General features: G+C 38.8%; 2 protein-coding genes across 9 annotated transcripts in view; both read left to right on the top strand.

Annotated features, from left to right (window-relative positions):
- LOC145498178 (neuroepithelial cell-transforming gene 1 protein-like) overlaps positions 1–18,497 on the top strand; it is a 73,083-nt gene that overhangs the window by 31,185 nt on the left and 23,401 nt on the right. Inside the window, exons 1-2 of one of the 8 annotated variants that reach the window (XM_081478064.1) lie at positions 12,610–13,251; positions 17,168–17,222. The exons of 4 other annotated variants lie outside the window; for them this stretch is intronic. In XM_081478064.1, coding sequence (XP_081334190.1) covers positions 13,208–13,251; positions 17,168–17,222 — 99 coding nt within the window. In that variant the 5' untranslated portion in view covers positions 12,610–13,207. Of the gene's footprint in view, positions 1–12,609; positions 13,252–16,899; positions 17,046–17,078; positions 17,223–17,244; positions 17,811–18,497 lie in introns of those variants that run through there. 3 more of the 8 variants (XM_081478066.1, XM_081478065.1, XM_081478072.1) reach the window with 3 other exon arrangements.
- On the top strand, positions 3,079–8,057 carry LOC145498597 (uncharacterized). The gene is made up of 2 exons (XM_081478501.1): positions 3,079–3,316; positions 4,229–8,057. Exons 1-2 carry the CDS (start codon positions 3,079–3,081, stop codon positions 6,676–6,678), a joined length of 2,688 nt encoding a protein of 895 aa, XP_081334627.1. The 3' UTR covers positions 6,679–8,057.

The raw sequence follows: 18,497 nt of genomic DNA, 5'->3' as shown, positions 1-18,497 counted from the left end.
ATGCAAAAAAAAAAATTGTTATGTATGGCATCTAGATTTAATTTTAACTCATATCCGAGCCATCCCTTCCAAGGAAACAAGTTTGGGTTTGGTCTCGCCAGTCTGTCTACTTTGTCAGTTGTATAGCGTTAGTGTTTCCTTTTAAATGCAACCGTTTCACGTTCGTGTTTTCCTATGTATTCAATCTAATTTTAGAAGTTATCAATTCCATCGTGAATAGGCCGATATGTTAAGTAACTGACTGAGTGACATGTTTTGCAGCCCTCGGCATTTCAGCCTCATTGCGCACAAAGCTTAAAATACGACGGGCGTATAATGGTTTTAATGGTTACCTGAGTTTGGAACAAAAGATACTTCGAGAGGCTCTTAGAAAGGCTCATCCACTTCTTTTCACTTTGCGTACAGCTTGAGGGCTTTCACAAACAGCAATACTGAAGGTCAAAATGTTCCGCTTGGTTTGCAGAATCGAAACAAACGTCTTTCACAAAAATTATCGTGCGAAACCTATTGAATGTGACCTATCTCCTTTCATCTTCTTTTCACTATAAAAATGGCGCCATTTTTATAGTCACTTTTCTTTTTCGCCGAAGTTGAACTTTACTCGTAACGAAAAACTTAGAAATGACTTCATTGGAATAAACAATTTGACGCCATTCTGACTCGCCCTGTCAAATCGTGGGCACAATCTCGACCTCGTGGATGAGAAAAAGGAAAGTTATGCTTGTACTTTCGGATGTGGGTCCGCTTTTGCTATTATGTTGTTTTTTTTCTTCCTTCTCTCTTTTGCGTTTTGCAAGGTCGCAGAGCGGAAGAATTGACTAGAATCATCCATTAGCTAGCCCTGCTGCGTAATTTCGAATATTCTACTAGTTATACGTTGAATTTAATTTTTGTTCTTTTTTGAAGGAGTCACTGCGACACTTAATTTAGTGTCACTCTACAATAACGGTTCTTATAATCGTGCATGAAAGTTGTATTTAACACAAAATATATATACCTTTAACTGAAAAGAAGAAGGGTTTGTCCGGCGTAGAAGTCACTAGAAATAACTGAAACGGTTTTGTATGCAAAGAAATCTAAGAAAAAACAACGCAAAAAAAAGTGCGAGTGTCGGTTAAATTTAGCTACAAGGGGCTTAGCGAATTGTGTCAGCATAATTTTAATATCGACTTACATGAACGAATGGTACATAAGCGGGATTAAAACAAGATTTAGTCTTGGACAGATGTCAAAACTGATACATATGCACGTACGATGTTGAAAAGCAGCTAAAAGGTTAGATTAGGAATCCGGGAATTACAGAATTGTATCGATAGATTGGTGCCGTGGTTTCAACAGAGAGCGAGCGCATATTTTTACATGTATATAGTGAATAGAATTGAAATTCGCTTCCATTACTCGCCTCACGTGATGCTTAAATATTATTTTGAACCATCTATATTTATCAAAATCATAGACATTGGGTTAATAATTTTGTAAGGACGAACTAGAGATCGCTGTTGTTAAGGAGATGGCCCTGATAAACTCTATCGCGCAAAACCTCTTGTGTTGCGCTTTATATATATATTTTTTTACTCCCGAGCAATTTTTTTCGTTTCATATTTTTCGTCAAGCTGATTCGCTAGTTTGGCATCAAAACTCTTCTCGGATATTTCGCTATCAGTTTCTAAAACCTCTGTTCCACAACGGCGCGCAAAATATTTTGTCCAGTGGATCGCAAATTAAAGATGAGAAATGAACCCAGAATTACACAGAGCATAATTTATAAACTGCGATTTTTGAATTGGTTCAGTTTCTATTATGGAAATAGATGAGTTGCAAAGTTGCCTACCAGCTTAGCTTTAGCAACCGAAATTTGAAATCCGATTCTTCACCGTTATCATAATTGCATTTAGTTTTGCATCCAATGTCTATTAAAAATGAAAATTGCAATATTGAATAGAGAATTTCACTTTCGCTAAGCAGATGCTTGATAGCCTTAGCGACGAGAACTTTCGTCGTTCCGACTTTGATCTAAAATCCAATCTCAAATTGATTAAAATCCACGGAGGTTTTAACAACAAAATAAAATAAAAATATCTTTAGAAGCGAACTAATATTTTACGGAATAATTGCACGAGATTTAGGACAAACATATATCACTGTATGTTTACTCTACACTTTTAAGAGTGTTACATGAACGAAGCTTAATGTTGAGAGTTCTCGTAAAATTACTCTTCAAACATCGCAGATTTTGAGAAGCATTTTAACTTTGCAAAGTTCTAGTCATACTAGGAGAGATAATATATAGATTTAGGCCAGCCTAAAAGCGTAGCTCCTGGGCCGCGTTGTTCAGAGTCAAATAACCCTAGAGAAGGTAGAATTTTGATTTCAGTTTTGTAGCTTTGCGGCGCGGTTTTCTGTATATTGTTTGGCCTTCTGTTTTGAGTTTTAATAATCACTATATACACAAAACAAAGCAGCCAAAAAACATTTGTATAGAAAAAAAAGTTATAATTCGGTTAACTTTTAATCCTTGGTTAGCGTTAACCGGCTTCCGAACAATCCTGCCCTGTTTTCAACAAGTTAACCTGAGATGAGCCCGCGATCCAATCGAAAACCAGCACTTCGTCAGCGGTCAACTTCAAAAAAACACGCGACCTCGATAAGCTGTAAACTTGAGCCCGCGATATGGTCACGTGATACTGGTCAGCGGATACCTTGTTTTGACAGGTGTCAATTGATCGTAACATGGATGTCCAATATCAAAGTAAACGGTAAACCAAGACTGCATGTCTCTGTGAACCTATTATTTGGAGTATGGCGGCCATGTTGCGCGACTCCGTCGTCGTCGCCGTCGTGCGTACGCGCCCACGAGCAAAACCGCTAGCAATGATGACCATGAGAAAATCAACTCTAGGCCTCACGGAACGGTATCCTACCCCTTGGACCCCTGATGCCCAATTTTTTGTGACATGCGCAGAGTACTTTTTTTTGGGAAACTGCTGTTCGTATGGATACGCGGGCTCAACTCGCTAATGTTTACATTCAAGCTCACTCAAGCAAATTATTTTAAAATTGCAACAAAATGTCGAGCAGATGGGACGAAAAAGAGTTCACGGCAGTCATTTTTCCCGGTTAAATCAACCGTCAGTAACGAAGAAGAAAGAAATTACCGATGAAAACGTGAAAAAAATAGCTGCAAGCAGTGTCCGAGTAGAATTGAAAAACCTGTCGAGCAAGGAAAAAATCGACAAACTCGAGCGAGACTGTAAACGCCTACAGTGTGAAAGTGCCGGCCTGAAGAGGACAATACAAACGCTACGACGAAGTATAGGTAAGTGTCTGCTCAAGTAGTCATCAAGCCGTCTATAAATCTCCTAAAAAGTGTTTCTTAAAGCTTCTGAATTACCAGTAAAAGCCGCTTTCCCACAAATACATTAAAAATTCGTGGCGATGTCAATTAATGCGAGTTTCGATGTTGTCACTAAATTTTTTAAACTCAAACTTATTTAACGTAATAATATATTACCACTACAAGGGGTCAAGGAATACTTAAAACGAAAATAGTTTTAAAAAGTTTTTAAAATGAAGCAAACTAAATGGTATGGTCACATAGGACACGGCTGTGTCAAAATACCAAACTTGAAGCGGCGATTTTAGCGATCGAGTTGGACACCGAGTTCCGACGCAGACAAAAATTTAATAACATACTCTGGACTGGATATCACCGCTTCGCAAAAAAAGGGCTCCTTCATAGCTGGGTACGCAGTAAACAAGATTTGAATCGCAGCTAAATGCTCTTTTAAAAAAGTCTGCTTGCTCGAACCATTGCAAAATGTTCAAAATTAGATAGATATTTAGGTTATTTTTAATTTTCTGTGGCCGGCCGGCTTTCGTGTATTACGCCAGTACTTCAGGTACTTTCGTAGGTTCATGTTAACAGCCTTTTAACCAAAAGCGACCGACAAATTTTAGTCTAGTCGTAAATTTTGTGAGAATGCAATTTTTCCCCAAAGGGTTTGTCTGCCTTTCGTTTTGTAAATTAGCAAGTCAACATCTCGACTCGATATAAGCGGACCGCTGAGGAAACAGCAACTTTCAGAAATCCACACAAGTACACTGTATACTTTAGTTTTTCTATCCTTAAATTTATTATTTAAAAAAAACAAAATACAAGTAAAACTTGTAAGGCCCTATTTATCATAGTAAGGAACAGTTTTTAATTATGACATTTTCATATTTACAGTATTTTTGAGAAGAATTAACAATGACCTAAGGAAAGATGTCTTGAAGTTACAAAGTGAAGCAAAGAAGCGTGAAAGAACTTTGAAGTCTACTGAATTGAAAACGAAACAAGTCGGTAACAAACTACGAGGGACAAAATCTGCTTCCACAAAGCTGAAAAGACAATTAAAGGAAAATGATGAAAATGTAAAGAAACCTAGGTATTCCCTTGTGGACACATTTTCTCATGGCAAAAATGGAACAAATCGTAGAACAGTCATGTTTATGGCCTGCATGAGATATTTACAGCATGCATGTTTGCTTTCTAGCCAAAAGACACCCATTGCATTACATCTAATTTTCAGTATTTTATTCAACTGTAGCCCCCCAACAAATGTTGTTGTCTCGCCATCCACACTGGCAGACTGGAATATCCTATTAGGGGAGGCCGATAAACTGATATTACGCAAAAGATTTGCAAGTAGCCAATATGATTTCCATGTATGGAGTGATGACTCCAACAAAGGTGGCGAAGAGCGGCACATTGTAGGTGTCCACACCTGGTGCCCAGAGATCAATGAACCCAGGGCATATGTCCTTGGTAACAGTTTGACAGCGAGTGGGTCAGGAAAACACCAGTCTGATGTAGAATATCATGTTGTTCATGATGAATATGGCATAACTAATGTTTCAGGTTTGGTTGGGGATAATGCCTCAACCCAGAAGGGGAAGGCTAATGGTTTAATAGCAAATAATTCAAGGGTTTTTGAAAAGGACATGTTCTTTGTTGGATGTTACCCCCACGTCCTGAACATTATGTTAAGAAGGATGTGCCAAGCTGGGTTTGGGGCCAAGGGTGACATGAATAACAACCATGTATTGCAACTACTTTATAAGGTATCTTGGCTTCATCATGAACGGCCAAGTCAGTACAAATCAATGTATGTATCACTAGGAATCTTAAGTAAAGAGCCACCCCTTCCCCAGTCCTTTATTGACACGAGGTGGACATACTACTATGAGACACTTCAATGGCACTTGAAGTATGGTAAAGCCTGTCTACAACTTGGAGAGAGTGTCCTGGAAAGAATGCCAAAGTCAGACAGCCACTACACAGTGTGGCAGAATGTTATCAAGTTGAGCTCCTGTCCAATGATTCAAGTGGAAATTAAGTTTCTGTACGAGTTTCTTGACAAGTTTCTTATTCCATCTCTCAATGCATCACAAGCAACAGATCAAGAACTTGGCTTCTCCAGTGGATACCTGGCACGATTATGGCCAGCAACTGTCCTTAAACATCATGAAACATTAAGTAAAATGTTGATGTCTCCATCAGCATATTTCCCTTTAACTGAGCAGCAGATGAAGATGTCACTGAAGGATCCTGCAGCCATCAACCACTTTCGTCAGGAAGTGCAGAGGCCAATGTTGCAAGAAGCACTTAAAGTTGTTAAAGACCATGGATCAGAGTGGTTGTCCTTCCCCAAGTTATTTGGAATTGGAGCTGATCCAAGATACCAAAGTTCTTTCTGGTATTCTGTTTTGAAGGCTCTTGAAATTCCTGTCATGCTGCCAACTGAAAGAGAAAAAGAAAGCAGGTCAGTGCAAAATTTCTATGTCCACGGACAAAATCTTCACACATTGGTTTGTAAGGACAGAACTGGTTTAGTTAAATGGGCAGAAATCTGGAACTTGAAGGAACCAAAACTACTGAATGATATCAAAAGAGTTGCAACATCACCACAGAGTAGTCTCATCAGTAAAGAAGCTAACCCCCACCTTTTTGAGTTCTATGCCAAACACATTTTCAGTATTCCTGTGAACAATGTAATTGCTGAAAGGCAGTTCAACCTTTCACAACTTTATCTTCAAAACAACATGTCAGAGCTGTCAAAACAAGCCTCGATAACATTTGTTGAGAACATACTTCACAGTGGAAAAAACAACAACCGCACCACTGAAGCAGCAAGAGAAGTACATGAAGAGAGAATGAAGGCATATGCAAACATGCTGACCTCAGACCTTTTGCAAGAGGCAAGAAAGAAGTTAAATATGATCCGAAAATGTGAAAACCATGGGCCACTGACTGCAAAAGATGTATATCCCAAAGCTTGGGAAGCAAGGAAATTAAATAGCAACACATCAAGCATGATCCAGTCCCTCAAAGCTGAAGGCCGCAAACTTGAACTGCAGTGGAAAGCTTCCACCAAAGGCACATCACAATTGGAAAACCAGAGGTCATTCCGGCCAACTGTCATTACAGAATTCAGAACAGCTGGAAAGGTTCCATCTCTAATGCAACTTGCAGCTACTGAGGTATGGGGTTATGGACAGGAACTTTCAACACATGACTTACCAAGAGAATGCCAGTTCTTCGTACAAAACCTGCCAAACATTGTACAGTCTTTGAACATTGATCTTCCATCCACTTTGGACATGTATACCACCCAGTTACCTATGCAAGAAGAATGAAAGTCAAATATGGGGTGGCTCTTTCTAAAAAGGTACTTTCACAAAAAGATTATTTTCAATTGTATCAATTTCATACTAAACAAATGCGCTTCAACTATGTTCTATCTGAGATTCAGATAAAGTAATTAGTTTGTGGGGAGTCTTACCCATTTGTAAAATACAAATTGTTGCAGTGTAAATAATAGTGATCATAAATATCAAAATACTTCTGAGTGATTATAATGTAATGCATGATTACTGTAGAGTTGTACAGTCAGCAGTTTACAGTGAATGTGAATATAAAAATACTTCTGAGTGATTATAATGCATGATTGCTGTAAAGTTGTACAGTCGGCAGTTTACAATGGATTTGAAAATACATAATTGTTTTTCATTATCATTCATATGGGGCAGTTGTTTAAAACTAGCATGATAAGTAAGCCGCATAATTTTTACAGTAAAAATGTAAGTATTGGTAATTTTTAACGTAAAGTTTGCTTAAAATTACACAAGAGTGTAGCTTGTATAAGATAAAATAACATAAAGCAGTGTACTAATGTACATGAGGTACCATGTTGCATGAGAGAAAAAACAAGGTTGAAAGGAATCGAAAGTAGCCTAATATAGTGGAATGTAAAGCAGAGCAGTGTTTATTAAAACCTTATGTAACTGATAAAACGCACAACAGACTGAATAATTTTATTCCCTCCCAAGATATGAAAATGTTATCAACAGCGGGATGTCTAAACAAGACCACCTTTATTCAGATCATTAAAAATGAAAGTGCCTATCATGCTGGAAAAAAATCATTACTGGAATACCAAACAGTTGTTGTGGCTTACTAATCAATACTAGCAGGGGGTAACTATTTGCATTTACCTGAAAGAATGGAGCGTGAACTCACCTCTCGTAGCCTCGAATTTAACATCTCCCAAGCTGTCTCCGTGCGCGTAGTGCATTCAATATTTATTTCACTACAATATCTTGGGCGCGCGGGGAAAAAGTTGAAATAACTTCAAGAGCAATCAGTCTAGGCCTCCAGACCTTCATTATCCAGGAAACTAGAAGGCAAATCTCCAATTTCACCGTTTCGGTTTTTCGATATCACCGCCTCTGCCCGCTGAGGACGGCAAAAAAGTAAAAAAATACGTATTTCTGCCACTTACGCGACGAAAGAGAAAAAATTAAAACGGTAGAACTTTCAGCCGTGTCCCATTCTTCCTTCTTTGCACGTCTATGGGCCAAAAACTTCGCGTCGGAAGACGATATTCAGCCAAAAAGTTTACAATAATTTGACTGGAGCAAGTGTTTCCGAGAAACGGTTCAACTGCGCATGTCATAAATTTTTTCCTACTGATGTACTGCATACCATTCCGTGAGGCCTAAACTCATGGGTTTCCTTTTCTCTCCTATATGAGTATGGGGCTCCGCTTGGCGGCCCTTCGGGCCGCCGGAGCTCCGCTATTAATAAAAAAATTGATCCGTAATTCAATCAAACGTAACAACCAAGCCGACAAAATATATGGAGACTGCAGTAATTAAACAGCACAGATTGAGTGTCGTGCTTTCACAGACCTTTTAATCACAAGCTAGATTGGTTTCTAAGAGTTTTGTTATTTATATTTGTTTATACTTAGAATTGCTTTTCTTTTCCAGATCGAGCAGAGAGTAGGAAGGAGAAAGGGAAAAAAGTAAAGTTAGTGGTGGGAAAGGTTCTCTACGAGAGGCCATGTTTGTCGCAATGGAGAAAAGAGGTCAATGATACAACCTCAATAAGCTTGTTTTGTAATCTGATGATAAAAGAACTTGCTCTGTTTTTCACATCGTGTAGTCAGGGCGCTTAAAGTATTCAGTAGGAAAAATTATGTTTTTTATGCCATTGAATAAATCCCTTATTGCCCAACCTTGTCAGGTCAACATGGCTGAATATTGCCCTCTTTCTCATTTGCATGATTATGGACCTTGTTTGCCTCCCGATCCAGTGCAAGTAAAGAAAAAGCAGTTGGACGATTTCCATCCATATTGACCTCACACTCGGTCAATAAGGCACATGCATTCTCTTGAGACTCAAAGCATCGCCACTAAAAAAGCATAAGTTTCCTCAGGAAGTTGAAAACATAGTCGACATTCAAGACTCTGGTGACGCTATTTTCAAATGGAAAGTTCAAGTCGATTGGTTTCAGTTGCCGATCGTGATCGTCCAAATGAGATTAGTTTGAAACTGAACAAAGACTTGTTAGAATCGACAGCCTGTGGAATCCGTCTTCTGATCAATCATTTGTTTCTCATAACTCGCACGCGTCCTTGCAAGCCGATACCATGCACTCTACAAACAACTGTTACAGCGTTGTCTCTTGTTCATGTCTAAAGTCTCTGTATGAATATTTGCAGTTTATAATTGACAAAAAGTTGATCTCTTGTAATGTGCCCTCCCGCTCCTATGCCAGCAAAAATATGATCATGTAGAAGCCGTAGACATGAAATTAAACGCCAGTGCGCTAATGCTATCCTTGAAGCTTCAATTCAAGAGGAAGCTAATGAATATTTACCAGCGACAAATCACGCGTCGATAAGACTTATAATAAAGTCTGCATACGTGTTCACTTAAAGCTTGAAGAACATCTTTTCTTAAGTTGGCATGGTGTGGCTATAGTCCTTTACCTCAAAGAAGGAAATTATTTCACTCCATTTGCTAGTTTTACTTCTTAGTAACACGACATGGCACAAAAACTTAAATCACATGATACTAAGTACCGTAAACTCCTAATGCTATTGTACTCACCCGTTTGCTTCAAGGACTTGGAGTCTGTAAGTTCTTGGTTGTTTTATATGGTCAACTTTTGGATTTTCCTGTTACTGTTTTCGGCTTCAGGACTTCTGCTGGCCCCTTTGTGCATGACGTGACAAAATCGGTCTTTGTAAAATGACAGGTCACTGTCTTGGCTGGTATCCATGGTGCCCCCACGTCAGTTTGCCACGTGACATTTATACCACATTATTTTAGCTTACAATAGACCCTAATAAACACGATCTAACCTCTTAACATTGACCTTTTTGTCATTTTATTGTGATTGTTGAAGTTCGATTAAGTCGAACGGAATTTTCCATGCACTTTAAATTTTTGTCGCGCTCTGAGTACAGGACTTAGTACTTTTCTACCAGACATTTTTCGGGAAGACATGCATCGAAGGTCAGAATCTCAAACCGGTTCTTTCCCCTCCCCCATCCCCCCATCTGTCTCAGTAATCCCCTCTCACTTAGGTTTGACCGGTGTTGAACTAGAATCTAAACAGTACAGAGGAACACACCAACGGGCTCGGAAGCCATAGGGCCATAGAAGATTCAGTGTAGTATTACGTAGGACCAACCTAACGTAGGATTTAGCAGTGTGGCGCAAGTCAACAGAATGGCTCTTCCCCCTCTGCCTCCACTGTTTCTAGATCGAATTAGAATTTAGAAGTGTTGGATTTTGTGGCGGGAGAGAGGAAAACCCTCCGAGCGAAGATGGGACACAACGACAAGCTCCACCCACATATGACGCTTGGTGAAGGATTCGAACTGGGCCACATTGACGATAAACGACTGCGCTATTCCTACACCTCAAACAGATTAGTCACTGAAACTAGGGAAGCTTTTTATAGGAATAACTGAAGATATTGTAAGTAAGGTAGGCTCTGTAAAACAAGTAAATGTTAAAAATATTGTTAAGAAGACGCTTAATGGCGGTATAAATCAACCGACGTTTCGGGACTACTGCCTTCTTCAGGGTTTTCAAGCTGCCACGTAAAATAACGAGATTGTCATTTACAGTCGTGTGCTGTTTTGAAACTGTTTGCGCGTACGAAAAAATGCACGCGCGTGTCTCGAGACTTATAAAATAAATGTAAATCCCCTGCCTAGTTTTAATGTTGCAAAACAAAGAATTTTTTTAAAATCTTTGTTCAAGACCAATTAAGAGCCAATTTTTTTATATGCACTTTACAAGATTCTGCTCGAAAACCACGCCATATAGAGTGCGGGCTTCAGTCCCGTAAAACTAAAAAAAGACAAAGAACGCAGACAATCCAAACTGACGCGGCGTACGGGAAAACGTGTGCGAGCGAATCACAATTTGGTTGTGGTTTTATTAACTCGGAGTGGATCATAAAGTGGCGAGAGTGTTTTTCCCAGTGAAGCCAATCGGTAGCGTAGTAGAGATGTCTTCAAATGAGTGACGTAAACCTAAATCTGGCCAATCACAAATTGCACACGCAATCCAGTGAGCCAATCAAAACTCGAAGCGAATACATGAAGCTTACGCCGAAGCGCGGGAAAACGTGTGCCAGCGAGTCTCGATTGGTTTTGGTTTTACTTCTGATTGGATGACAAATTAAAGGGCGCTATTTTTTTTTTATGCCAAACGCTTAGCGTAGTTGAAGCAAACCCAAAGCAAGTGCTTATTATACGTTGCAAGTGAAAACTGCAGTCTAGCCCAAAACACAGGCGAATAGTCCTAATCACGGTTTTCGACGCCATCTTGGCGGGTAGGCAAAGCGGTCAGAAATTACAGTGTTTGTACGGGAATCCGATGGCAAATAACGTTTTGTAAAATCGAATTTTATCCGATTTGTGACTCGTAATGTTAAAATACTAGGTGGAAGATTGTTTTCACCAAGTTTGAAGGGTGTAGCTTGGCTACAAGACGCTCAGTTAATTTTTCTAATTTTCCATACATTTGTCTGTAAATTTGGCTGGGTAGACGTGGTTCGCGGGAAAAAAATTTACAGACAAGTGTGTGGAAAAGTAGAAAAATTAACTGAGCGTCTTCTAGCCAAGCTACATCCTTCAAACTTGGTAAATACAATCTTCTACATAGTCTTTTAACGTTGCGATCCACAAATTGTGAATTGCTGCACCCTCGTCAATTATTACGCGATAGAAATCTCGAAATACATCACAGATGACATCAAAAAAGTGAAATCGCACACGAGCCCTTAGGCGAGTGTGTCACTAATAGCTACTAATGATGTTCTTACCACATGTTGATGTCTTCTGTGACCTATTGCTGAAAAGACTCTCGGCAAAATGGAATGTATTTGTTTTATGTTGTAAAGAAACAAAAAACAAAATGTTACTTCATCCATACCTCTGTCCTCCAATACATCATAGTAAGAACCAATCAAATTGCGAGAATAATTTCACTTACACCCCCCTCCCCCACCTACTATACAAAATATTTTTGAGTTAAATTCCTCAGTTTGAAAATATGAAATTAAGGCAGTTACGTACTGTTTATGCCCGGCGCTTTTTACCTCGACATCTCTGCACGTATAGTCTTGTGCTCCAACTACAAACCTTGAACTTTAATTATTAAATCTACTCAACACGTAACATGTCATAACAGAAGTTTATAACTCTTTTTTAAACTTCTGCTCGTACATGTTGGCGCCGGGAACTGTACGCCGGTGACATCTTTACCTGAATCTTCCTGTCTACCCGAATGTAGTAGACTTTTCCACGCTCACAAAATGTACGTCATCATGGAGACAAGCTGGCTCAGCTAAATAGCCCTTATCATGATTAATTACGTCATGTTTTACGCACAGAAAGGTCAGTTGAATCGGTTGTGTCGTGCGTGAAGGAAGTGCGTGATCCTCCATATCTAGCTGTTGTTAGCAACGACAAACATAATAAATTAAGCGTAAATGAGTCTAGAATGACTTAAAAGGACGTCATAGTTAACTTGAAACGTTTGGATAAAAAAATGATCACCATTCTTCTGAGAAAATGTGATATGTTTTACTCCTAGAACTGTGACCGCTAAGAAATCGACTTCCCGTTGCATTTTCTATTTTGTTATTCATGCAGATACGATAACCATAAAAGAAACTTTGTCTTAAGCTTATCAGTTTACGTTATTCACACCCTCTAGTACGTCTCACAAATTTACATTTTCTCTAGTTTTTGCTCTTAATTAATCAGAGGGGCATGCACAGTTGGGCCCTTATAATATATTGGACACTAACTGGAAGCTAGTGGGTCTTCCAAAAACCCTTTTAACGCGCGGGGGCTGTTTTACTCTAGGGGACACTTGATGCTGAAAGGCGAATCATACGGTGATTTAAATCTTCTGTGAAGTCACTTTAAATTTTCTTTTTTTTTTTTTTTCGTTTTTTTTTCCCACTCCGCTGTCGCTCCTCGCAAAAAGTTGATATCGCTATAACGAATTGAAGGCTGTCACCCGCAATGATCCTCTGTAATTTCCGTGTAGTTAATTACTTCAATTCTAGGAAAGTTTTGGAAACGATCTACTAACTAAATTCTCCGCCAGTTTTTCCTGTCCTTTATGTGGTTATATTAAACTTACCGAACCGGGAAGAAAAGAAAACGTTTACTTGAATCCCGCCCCCTGGCCCAACAGGAAGTCGAATGGCCCCGCTAATCTCTGAAGTATGTTGCTAAAATTTGCCTGTTCAGTGTAATATGCAGAGTACATTATCAAATCCAATTTAAACAAAGACTTCCTGAGCTTCAATAGATCTCCATGTGTTCATTCGACTGACGTACCTTCATGATTGAAACTTTTAAAAATGACTACAACAAGAACCATTTGAGGTAAGGAGAGGGTCAAGTTTTTCTATAATGTTTACACCAACTCGAATCTGTAACTATATGCCTAAATAAGACGGGATGACTTGACCTAAATGTTGTCTTTGTACTTCATGAGTTCATTGACCGAGTTGTGTTGCGTCTTGACTGTTAATTATATTGAATACATAGACCATTGCGCGATGAATTCGAATAGCGGTCAGATCGCTCCATACCACGGTCAGAACTCTGCAAGTCAGATCGTTCCACTATATAGTTAGGCCGTCAGTTAATTAAAAAAGCCGCGTACTCGATATTTATATCGATTCACGGAACGAGTCTATACAAATGCATTACCATCTTAACTCTACAGAGGAACCTCGACATAACGAAGGGCCAAGGGACTGGCAAAATTATTCACTATAATGAGGTTTCGTTGTATCGAGGTTCTTTTCCATACACTTTACTTTTACTGGGGTGAGAAAATCGTTCGTTATACCGAGGACTTCGTTATATAGAGGTTCGTTAAATCGAGGTTCCACTGTATTAGAACTTACTTTCTTCAATTCACTTCCCGGTTTGAAAATATTCGAGCTAAAATCTGTTCTTTTCCTTCAGAAACGGCACTTTACAGGGGCGGATCTAAGGGGAGGGTGCAGGGGGTGCCACCCCCCCCCCCCCCACCCTGAGATGAAGTCCTCTTCTTATTCACTTTTAAAATTTGTTTACCTCACCGGTCTGTTCCTTAGTGGTGCAACCCCTCCTAAGGAAAAAAACCTGGATCCGCCCCTGCTTTACTTAAACTTACAAGTACAGGCACTTGTTAATGTTTATATTATCGACTGTAGCTCCATCGGTTATATAATTACGCATCCTTCCGGTATGATCAATCAGTGATGAAAGGAGTACTCAGAACTCGAAGCGGCTCCTCGAATATAGAGGAGCGATCTATATTTATCTCACTATTTAACCGCGCGGCCATGGGCCGAGCGCGGTTCTAGGTTTACCCGTGGTTTATTATTTTTTTTAACCGCGCGGCCATGGGCCGAGCGCGGTTCTAGGTTTACCCGTGGTTTATTTATTTTTTTTTTGTCGGTGACCAGACGCAGACCTCCGCTCGGCCAAACTTTGAGTCACGCAACGTGTGATGTTTTTCCGCCAGAAGCTGTTAAAACATAAATACACGGACAATTTTACGGATATTGTTTTCTTTTTTGTGGGTAAAATATATTTTCTTTTCGTTTTATCAAAGCGTTGGATTTAAAGGGAATAATAAATACGCTAAAAAAAGGTATTACGTCAGCCATGGAATGCGCTGACGTTGCAACTTTCACTTTCGCTACGTGACAAATACGATCGTGTTTACTTTGCAAGTTTATTTCGGCAGAAGCGACGGTGATTAATTTATTTGTAATTTTGTGAGTATTTCTTGTGGTTTTACGCAAATGAAGTAAATCCTTTGACGGTTTCATCGCAGCCAGTTCATAGATCGGAAGGAAAATTAAATATTTGCAAGCCAAGCAACGAACTTGTCAGAACGTGCAAGGATTACGTCATTGGTAGGGAAATAACCACCGTACTAAAGAAAGCCGTGGATAACGCAATTCTTGAATTATGTGACTTGTGTGACTTCTTTGCTAGCCCTTTACTCAAGGGAAAAAACAATTTAATTTAATCGTGATTTTTAAGAAAGAAAGCTGTTGTTAATAGTGTTCGTATCTTCATGCCCATACGTATCCCGAAGAAAGTTCCAGATTAAGACTATTACGTCATCGGAGATTTCACACCGGTTACGACTGATGGTGCAATAATACAGTTTGTGTTGATCAAGTAATGTGGTGTCTACAGTAATCAATGAATCATCAAGGATTGCTTTTGGAATGTACACTGCGTTGCGACTGTAGTGCTAAGAAAACAGTTAAATTTTAAAAGCGCGGTTATAAGATCTAACAGATCTTCTTGTTTGTATTTTTTTTGTCGGTGACCAGACGCAGACCTCCGCTCGGCCAAACTTTGAGTCACGCAACGTGTGATGTTTTTCCGCCAGAAGCTGTTAAAACATAAACACACGAACAATTTTACGGATATTGTTTTCTTTTTTGTGGATAAAATATATTTTCTTTTCGCTTTATCAAAGCGTTGGATTTAAAGGGAATAATAAATACGCTGAAAAAAGGTATTACGTCAGCCATGGAATGCGCTGACGTTGCAGCTTTCACTTTCGCTACGTGACAAATAAGATCGTGTTTACTTTGCAAGTTTATTTCGGCAGAAGCGACGGTGATTAATTTATTTGTAATTTTGCGAGTATTTCTTGCGGTTTTAGGCAAATGAAGTAAATCCTTTGACTGTTTCATCGCAGCGAGTTCATAGATCGGAAAGAAAATTAAATGTTTGGAAGCCAAGCAAAGAACTTGTCAGAACGTGCAAAGATTACGTCATTGATAGGGAAATAACCACCGTACTAAAGATAGCCGTAGATAACGCAATTCTTGAATTATGTGACTCGTGTGACTTCTTTGCTGACCCTTAACTCAAGGGAAAAAAACAATTAAATTTAATCGTGACTTTAAAGAAAGAAAGCGGTTTGTAATAGTGTTCGTATCTTCATGCCCATACATATCCCGAAGAAACTTCCAGATTAAGACTATTACGTCATCGGAGATGTCACACCGGTTACGACTGATGGTGCGATAATAGAGTTTATGTTGATCAAGTGCTGTGATGTCTACAGTAATCAATGAATCATCAAAGATTGCTTTGGAATATGCACTGCGTTGCGACTGTAGTACTAAGAAAACAGTTAAATTTTAAAAGCGCGGTTATAAGATCTAACAGATCTTCTTGTTTAATATAAGTTGAACGATCTGACTTTTTTTGTGGAACGACTCTGACCAGATACCGTTTAATTTGAATTGTCCATTCATTCATTCCTCCTGAGGTGAGGAAAGAGCAAGGTCCTTTAAACTGAAAGGATAAACGGTCCGGAAACGTCAATCTCAAAAATTAATTCTGAGAATTTTCCCAATTTGAGAAAATCTGATGTTCTCGACATTATTTTTACACATTCCGATATATTATAACCAAATTCCTCATATTTTTTTGTGTCTCCCGATTCCTGCCAAAATTGCTATTCTCTGGGTGGAAGAAAGGGGCGTAGAGGGCTGACATACTTAGTAATTGCACTCTGGAATAACTATTTTTATTTTTATGTTAAAGAAGAAACCCTGTGTAGGGGTTTTGGTGTTCGAAGGGGTGGGGTTAACAATTATTTTTGTTACTCTTGTAAACTTTTTTTCAAGGTATGCTTCCTTGTATTCAAAGGAAAGGCTAGAAATGCATTTTGTAGAGAATTCCATTTTAATTCGTCTTTGCACCCAATTCATTTAATTTTGTTGGACTGACTTTTAATTTACACAAAATTCAGAAATTTAAATACAAGAAAATCACCGTAATATATGCCACAAAGTTAATCTAGTTTTTCATTATAGCCTTCTTGGTTAGCAGGAGATGTATATAAAAACAAAACTGGGAAGAAAAATAAGTCTTGGTTCAGAGAAGGTGTTTTCGCACAGCTGTGCTCTACCCAGAGCAATTGCGGTAACCCAATTGAAAGTTATAGGATGCTGATTGGCCGAAATGATCAAATCCGTTCATCTGATTGGCTCACTTCTCTTTGAGCGACGTCCGGTAGGGATTCGAATGCAGCGCGCGAGGTTACTCAACTAGAAAAAGAAAGAGGCAAGCCTTTTCCAATTCAACAGCTTTCGAGAGCTTTCTTTTGATATTCAAATTTTTCAGTGTCACAAGGGAATGTCGAGGTAAGCTGGCTGAATTAAAACTGAATGACGCAGCTTTGATTTTCAATAGAGGCTGCCCGTATTTGCAGATTGCATGCTGTTGTTTATTTTTGTACTCATGCTCTTTGTTGTATGGAACTCAGATCTGGGCGAATCGGTAAACAAAAGAGAATTAACGAGGACAAGGCATGTTTCAAGGTATGGAAATAATTTTTTCGTCTAACTCGTTAAGGTATCATTCGTATTTTAACTGAGTTTTACATTGTTGCTACGTTGCACATAGATCTTTTGGTATGAGCTTAGTTAACGAACGACAATTCCTGTAGAGATCAGATTGAATTCTCCTGTTTGTTGTGACGCTTTCTGTCTTTCTTTATACGTTCTGTTCTGCATGCGCTGATTAAAGTTCTTTAATCATTCTCTTGATAATGAAGAGCAACTTATCTTTCAGTTAGAAGTCTCGACAGACCAGAACACTTAGTGACAATTAGCTCTGTTGTAAACATTATTTCATCCGTGACTACCCAGTAATTCCGAACAATTTGGTGATGGATATCGGCCCGTATGGCGGTGCCAAAGATTATTCATTGCTTTGTTCATCATATTCGCCGTGTTAACTTCGATTGACGCTACCTTCTAAAACATCGATAGGGACGGGAACAGGATATCTTTTACGCAAACTTGAACGATTTGTTTTCAAGTGGAGAGAGTCGTTAAGACTTAAACTTCTTTACGCTACTCAACTCAACGATGTAAACATCAAAGATATGTATGTCGTAGGCAGAGGTATGTTATCTTCTTCCATTCGATCATAACAAAACTCGTCGAAAATTGTGTCGCACGATTATTGTAATTACTAGTAGATGTAAATAACAATTGTCCTTTAAGAGAGAAAATAGATTTCTAATATTTTAAGGCGGAGGAACATTTAGAAAAGTCATCAAATAATAAAGAAGTTTTCAAGTCATGGACGTTCTTTCTTTCACCGATCGTTAGAGCAAAGTCGCGTTATAGATTTCGTTTTGATATTGCGATTAAAAATTCATAGCCGAGCGAAACTACAACAAAGTGGTACAACTCATTGTGAAAATGAAATCTAAACTATCACAGAGAAACAGATCGCAGTTCAGTTTGTGAAAATTTGACTGAGAAAGACTAAAACTTCTGTAGAAAAGCGAATTTTGTTCTTCAAGCTTTTTGCAGAGTACGTACGTAGGAGGGCATACATGTGCAAAAAATTCCGCATAGAATGGACTTCTCGTCGGAATACTTCTTTCAAAACAAAGCCAGCCTGTTTCCTGGTGTTCTAAATAATTTATACCTGTTTGATCTAGGAAACCAGTGTTTTAGGTGCAGTTGTTTACAAGGGCAGGATGTGGGTCTGTAAAATGATGTGGTCTTAGTAGTAGATGATAGAGGAAGTTGAAAAACCACTAAAAATATTATTGTAGAATTTTAGTCGATGTCTTATAT

Source organism: Orbicella franksi, chromosome 9 (assembly GCF_964199315.1).
Source record: "Orbicella franksi chromosome 9, jaOrbFran1.1, whole genome shotgun sequence".
Classification (NCBI taxonomy): Eukaryota; Metazoa; Cnidaria; class Anthozoa; order Scleractinia; family Merulinidae; genus Orbicella; species Orbicella franksi.
Note: the sequence above shows the minus strand (reverse complement) of the source record. Positions and strands in the feature narration are given on the sequence as shown.